General features: G+C 49.3%; 1 protein-coding gene across 1 annotated transcript in view; it reads left to right on the forward strand.

The window, feature by feature from the left end:
* LOC114069106 (collagen alpha-1(VII) chain-like) overlaps positions 1-6,438 on the forward strand; it is an 82,897-nt gene that overhangs the window by 32,906 nt on the left and 43,553 nt on the right. Inside the window, exons 35-41 of the mRNA XM_027905667.1 lie at positions 330-401; positions 543-602; positions 1,420-1,455; positions 2,171-2,251; positions 4,685-4,720; positions 5,026-5,097; positions 5,573-5,626. Coding sequence (XP_027761468.1) covers positions 330-401; positions 543-602; positions 1,420-1,455; positions 2,171-2,251; positions 4,685-4,720; positions 5,026-5,097; positions 5,573-5,626 — 411 coding nt within the window. The remainder of the gene's footprint in view (positions 1-329; positions 402-542; positions 603-1,419; positions 1,456-2,170; positions 2,252-4,684; positions 4,721-5,025; positions 5,098-5,572; positions 5,627-6,438) is intronic.

A 6,438-nucleotide genomic window follows, 5' to 3' on the forward strand; every position in this document is an offset into this window, starting at 1 on the left:
TGATAAATATATAATAATTACTATAAATATATAAGAATAAATTAAAATCAACATATAATTATTAATAACAAATATAATCACCATTATTTTACTATTTCCCGCTATAATAATTTCATTTTATTATGATGATGATTTTATTAATTGATTACTCTCCATGATTTGATCATTCCTTTAATTCCCAACCTGCGGGAAAACGGGAAACTCTCCTTTCATTCCCTTCCTCCCCCTCTCAACGCAGTGAAAGTGCAAAGGGAACCTCCTGAGGAGCTGCAGGACTTGGGGATTGTTAATTTTGGGATGTTGAAATCATCTCCCGTTTCCATCCCCAGGGAGACTCCGGAGCAGCCGGAGCGCCGGGAGAGCCGGGAATGCCGGGAATGCCGGGCCACAAAGGGGACAAGGTGGGGGATTGGAGTTGGCCAGTCTCGGGTGGGTGGGAAGGGTTGGTCGTGGTCAGGGTGGGGTTGAACTCTCCCCATCTCCCAGCTCTGAAGGGAGGGAAAAGCTCCCAATTGACAAATGTTTGGGATTTTTGGTCCCAGGGAAGTCCAGGATTCGGCATTCCTGGTCAGCCGGGGCCGAAGGGAGACACGGGAGACAGGGTGAGTGGGGAAAGTGGGAAAGGGAGGGGGAAGGGGGAAAGCAGGAGGTTTGGGGACAAAATCAGGAGGTTTGGGGACAAAATCAGGAGGTTTGGGGACAAAATTGGGAGGTTTGGGAATAAAATCGGGAGGTTTGGGGACAAAATCAGGAGATTTAGGGACAAAATGTCTCTTGTCGACTCCAGGCAGGTGAAAAAGTGTGGGAAAGGGAGGGATAAAGGGGGAAAATTGGGGGTTTGGAGACAAAATCAGGAGATCTGGGGAAATAATCAGGAGGTTTGGGGACAAAATCAGGAGGTTTGGGGAAAAAAATGTCCCTTGTCAGCTCCATGCAGGTAAAAAAATGTGGAAAAGGGAGGGATATGGGGGAAAATCGGGAGGTTTGGGGACAAAAGCGGGAGGTTTGGGGACAAAATGTCTCTTGTTGACTCCAGGCAGGTGAAAAAATGTGGGAAGGGGAGGGATGAGGGGGAAAATCAGGAGGTTTGGAGACAAAAATCTTCACGACTCCCGTGTCTAAGAAGGTGCAAAATTCCGGTGGCTCCCAGGAGAGTTCCCTGGTGCCTGGGAAGGGTTGGGATGATGCCTTGGTGGAAACCAGCCCAAATTCACCAAATCTACCCCTTTTTGGTGCTTGTTTTTGCCAGAGGGGTGGGAAAGCTCAAAATGGGAGTGGTTTTAAGGAAAGGGGAGGAAAAGGGGGAATTTTGTGTTTGGAGCAGCCCCATTTCCCCCCCCCTCTGCTTTTCCTGTACTGCTCATATTCCAGTTTTTCCAGCTGTGTCCTGTCACTGATGGCTGGTCTGTATTCCTGCAGGGAAATGTGGGTTTGTCTGGAAAACCCGGGCAGAAGGTGAGTCCTGGAGGGATGAAAATCGCTTTGTCCCCTGGGGAGGGGCTGGAATGGAATTCCCAGGGAAGCTGTGGATCCCTGGGAGTGTCCAAGGCCAGGCTGGAGCAACCTGGGAAAGTGGAAGATGTTGGGATTGGAACTGGATGAGCTTTAAGGTCCCTTCCAACCCAACCCCCCCCTGTGGGATCCCATGATTCCATGGATTAGGGAGGTAGAGATGGCTCTGGAAAACACCCCCAAGGTGGTGTTTGCTCCAGGAATGTCTCCCTGTGCCCATTTCCCACATTTTGGAGGGAGGGAATCTTGCCTGAAGGACTGTTTGGATGTGGGAAAATATTCCAGAGGTTCCAGGGAGCAGAAGATTTGGGCTGGAGGAGCTGGACCAGAGGGAGAGGAGTGAGGAGCATCCAAGGCAGGGAGCACTGGGAAGGGGTTGGAATGTGGGAAGGGGTTGGAATGTGGGAAGGGGAGGCCTGGGGGTCTCTCCTTTAAGCTGGAAACCTTCCCAGGGGAGGTGGAGAACCTCAAAAAGTCCTGCAGGGTCTTCCAAGGAGGATTTTTTTGGGGGATCTGGAGGGGCTGGATTAGAGAGGTGGATCTTTCCAACCCAGGGGAGAAGTTTTGAGCCCAGGAGGGTGGAAGGAGACACGAGGGCTGAAATGTGGGGGCTCTGGGAGGGAGCAGGGGGTGGTGACAAACATCTCCTGCTCCCCAGGGGGACGCTGGGCCCAAGGGAGAGAAAGGGGAGCCGGGAGCGCCCGGGAAAGCGGGAGAGGCCGGACTGAGGGGCAAAGATGTGAGTACAGGGGTCTGACTCGTAATTAGCTCATCCAGGGTTTAACTCCTAATTAGCTCATCCAGGGTCCGACTGGTCCTGGGCTCAGCCAGAGTCTGACTCCTCATTAGCTCATCCAGGGCCTAACTTCTAATTAGGTCATCAACTCCTCATTAGCTCATCCAGGGTCTAATTCCTAATTAGCTCATGGAGGATCTAACTCCTAATTAGCTCATGGAGGGTCTAACTCCTCATTAGCTCATCCAGGGTCTAACTCCTCATTAGCTGATTAAGGGTCTAACTCCTAATTAGCTCATGGAGGGTCTAATTCCTCATTAGCTCATCCAGGGTCTAACTCCTAATTAGCTGATTAAGGGTCTAACTCCTAATTAGCTCATCCATAGTCTGAGTCCTAATTAGCTCATCCAGGATCTAACTCCTAATTAGCTCATGGAGGGTCTAACTCCTCATTAGCTCATCCAGGGTTTAACTCCTCATTAGCTCATGGAGGTTCTAACTCCTAATTAGCTCATCCAGGGTATAACTCCTAATTAGTTCATCTACTCCTAGTTGGCTCATCCAGAGTCTAACTCCTAATTAGCTCATCCAGAGTCTAACTCCTCATTAGCTCATCCAGGGTCTAAATCCTAATTAGCTCATCCAGGGTCTAAATCCTAATTAGCTCATCCAGAATCTAACTGGTCCTGGGTTCATCCAGGCTCTAACTCCTCGTTAGCCCATCCAGGGTTTAACTCCTAATTAGGGTCCTCCAGGGTCCAACTCTTAATTAGCTCATGGAGGGTCCAACTCCTAATTAGCTCATGGAGGGTCTAATTCCTCATTAGCCCCTCCAGGGTCTAACTCCTCGTTAGCTCATCAAAGGTCTGAGTCCTAATTAGCTCATGCAGGGTCTAATTCCTAATTAGCTCATGGAGGGTCTAACTCCTAATGAGCTGATCAAAGGTCTAACTCCTCATTAGCTCATGGAAGGTCTAACTCTTAATTAGCTCATCCAGGCTCTAACTCCTCATTAGCCCTTGGAGGGTCTAACTCCTCATTAGCTCATGGAGGGTCTAACTCTTAATTAGCTCATCCAGGGTCTAAATCCTCATTAGCTCTCCAGGGTCTAACTCCTCATTAGCTCATGGGGTTGGAACTGGCGGATCTTCCCAGCCCAAACCAGTGTGGGATTCTTTGATCCCATTGTTTTGTGGTTAAATCACAGCTGTCTCAAGGCCTGGCTGTGGATTTTTGGGAATAACAGACTCCCAGGAGGTCTCAGCTTGGAAGGAATCCATGAGGATCATCCCTGCCTGCTCCTCACAGCACCCCCTGATAGTTCCTTCTTAAGATCCCACAAGGATTCCCCTGGGAAAAGGGCCATGAGTGGCTCCTGGAAAACTCTCCAGACACAGCCAATGAAGACCTTTTGTCCAGTTTCAGGGTTAATTCCTGGATATCAGATGGAAAAGGATCCCTCTTAACAATCCCATGATCAGAGGAGGTGTCCCCACACAAAAACATCGGGATTGGCTCCTGGAAAATTGGCTTCTTAAACTCCTCTTATCCCCAACTTGGCTTTGGAAAACCTCTCCTAACCAAGTCAGGGAAGACCTTTCTTCATTCCAAAGGGCTGGATTATCCCTGGAATAGGAGCATTCCAAGGAAGTCAAAAAAGGCAGCAGTCCAAGTGGTGATTTCCCAACAAGAGCTGAGGAGGAAATTAAGATTACAAGAAAAAAAAAATGCCTTTTGTGGGTGGAAATGTGACCCAAGAGCCTCCATCTGCCCCGGGAATCCCGGGAATGCTGCAAAAAAGCAGGATGACCCCTGCCAGAGGTGGCTTGGAGAGCGCTTGGAGGATTAAATTCCATGAATTTAATGCCCCCACATCACCCTTTTAACACCCTCAACATCCCCCAGGGCAAAGAATTCCACGGGTTAATTAAAGAATTTAATGTTTAATTTGCTCCCTGCTCATTTTAATCTCATTTTTTGGGCCTTTAGGTGGGACTGGGAAGGATCCCCCTTTCCTATTTTCCCTCTGCTTTCCCCTTCCAGACCTAAAAGCTGGAACAAAAAGGCCAAAAAACACCCAAACTGCCTTTTTTTTAACCCTTGGGAGATGGTTTTTTATTTTCTGGATAAATCCAAACATCCCTGAAGCTCCCAATAATGGGATTTGTTGGAAATAACCCCTAAAAATGAACATTTTCTCATCACCCTCCACCTTCTTCCTTCATTTATGGGGGTGTTGTCAAACCCCACCCCCTAAATTAGAACAATTAACCCCCCTTTATTTTGATTTTCCAAGCCTTGAAAGTGGATTTATCCTCCCTTCAATCCCCTGGAGTGATGGGTGGATTTTCCTCCAGGTCCAAAGCGCGTTAAAATCAGCCATAAAATAAGGAATAAAATCCCCCAGGAACATTAAAATTTCCTTCTCTTTTCCAGGGAGAAGCTGGAAAACCAGGAGTGAGGGGAATCAGGGTAATAATTATCACAATTATGGCAATAATTCTGATGATTTTCTTTCCCTGCCACCCCAGGAGGGGAATTTCCTCTTTTATCCCCACTCAGGAACATCCCTGGGGGGGCAAAGATTTCTCCCCTGGGTGGGTGGGTGTAAAAAAAAAATCACATTGTTTTCCTTTTTTTCAGTGGGTTTTGCATTTCCAGTGGTTTTTGGATTCCTGATCAGGGTTTATTGCTGATTATTTGGGTTTTTGGATGTCCTTCCCAGGGTTTTTTGCTGATTATTTGGGGGTTTTTGTTGTTTTTCTCCCACTTTTCAGGGCCCTCCTGGATTCCCGGGACGAGCTGGAGAGCGAGGGATGAAAGGAGATCCAGGACAACCTGGAAAGGATGTAAGGAAATCCCTGGAGCAGCAGCTGGCACAGGGTGGGCCTTGGGATGGGGCAATTCCCGAAGGATAAAAATTGGATTTTGGGGGTTTTTTTGTTAAAAAAAAAAAACAAACCAAAACAACTTCTCCTATCCCAAAGGGAATACTGGGATTTTCCACACTCTTGGGAGACTGAGGAGAGGAAATTCCTTAAGGAGCCCAATCCCTGAGGAGGAGGATAGTGAGGATAATGAGGAGGATAATGAGGATAATGAACCCATTTCCAATTAAATCTCAGGGAATTCCTGTGCAGGGCAAATCCAGGGAACTTGGGCTTGTCCATCCCCCAGATTCCAGCCCAAGGAAAAGCCCAGAGGGATCCATCCCAACACTCCATTTCCCTGGGAAAACAGGGAATAAGCTGGCTTGGATTGCTGGAATAACCTCAGTTTATTATTCTGGGAGCTGAGATCACGATCCATCTCTGCCTCTTCCAGGGGGATCGTGGGAATGACGGATCAAGAGGTGAAAGAGGCCCCCCAGGCCCCAAGGTACGTCCTGGGTGGGAAAAAAAAACACCCATTCCAAGCTTTCCTGAGCCCTGGAGGGTTTGGGATTGGGATTTCCAAGCAGAGCTCCTTGGGATGGGCTCCCAAAGCCGTGGGGGTGGTGGAGTTGGTTCTCTGGTCCTGCATCTCCACTGGGAGCATTTAGAGGGAAAAAATGATGGGTGGGATGAAATTCCCAAGTGTTCAGGGCTGGTTCCTGCCCTTCCTCCCTCCCTGCAACGTCAGGAAGGGCCGGAAGGAGAAGTGGACTCAGGATTCACACAGGTCCAGGGAGCTGGAGAGGTGGGGCCAACTCATTCCCAAAAACGGGGGGAAAATGTTGTGGGAAGAGGGTTCAGGTGGATCTTCTGATGGGCACGAGATCCAGGGCTCTGGAATGTAGGGCTTGTCCCATGGGCTGTGTCTCAGACATTCCCAGTTCAGCCAGGCCATCCCAGTTCAGCCAGTCCATTCCCAGTTCAGCCAGGCCATTCCCAGTTCAGCCAGGCCATCCCTGCATGGGGACTCAGCCATTCCCAGTTCAGCCAGTCCATTCCCAGTTCCCCAGTCGATTCCCAGTTCCCCAGTCGATTCCCAGTTCCCCAGTCGATTCCCAGTTCACCCAGTCGATTCCCAGTTCAGCCAGTCCATCCCTCCAAGGTGACTCAGTCCCTCCCAGTTCAGCCAGTCTATTCCCAGTTCACCCAGTCCCTCCCTGGCCCCCCTTTCCCAGCCCCCCAGTCCCAGCAAGGCCTCCCCAGTTCCCGTCCCTGCCCCTCAATCCCTCCTTCCCAAACCCCCATTCCTGGGAAATG

Source organism: Empidonax traillii, unplaced genomic scaffold (genome assembly GCF_003031625.1).
Source record: "Empidonax traillii isolate 1590-97213 ecotype Southwest subspecies unplaced genomic scaffold, ASM303162v1 scaffold1191:size203906, whole genome shotgun sequence".
Classification (NCBI taxonomy): Eukaryota; Metazoa; Chordata; class Aves; order Passeriformes; family Tyrannidae; genus Empidonax; species Empidonax traillii.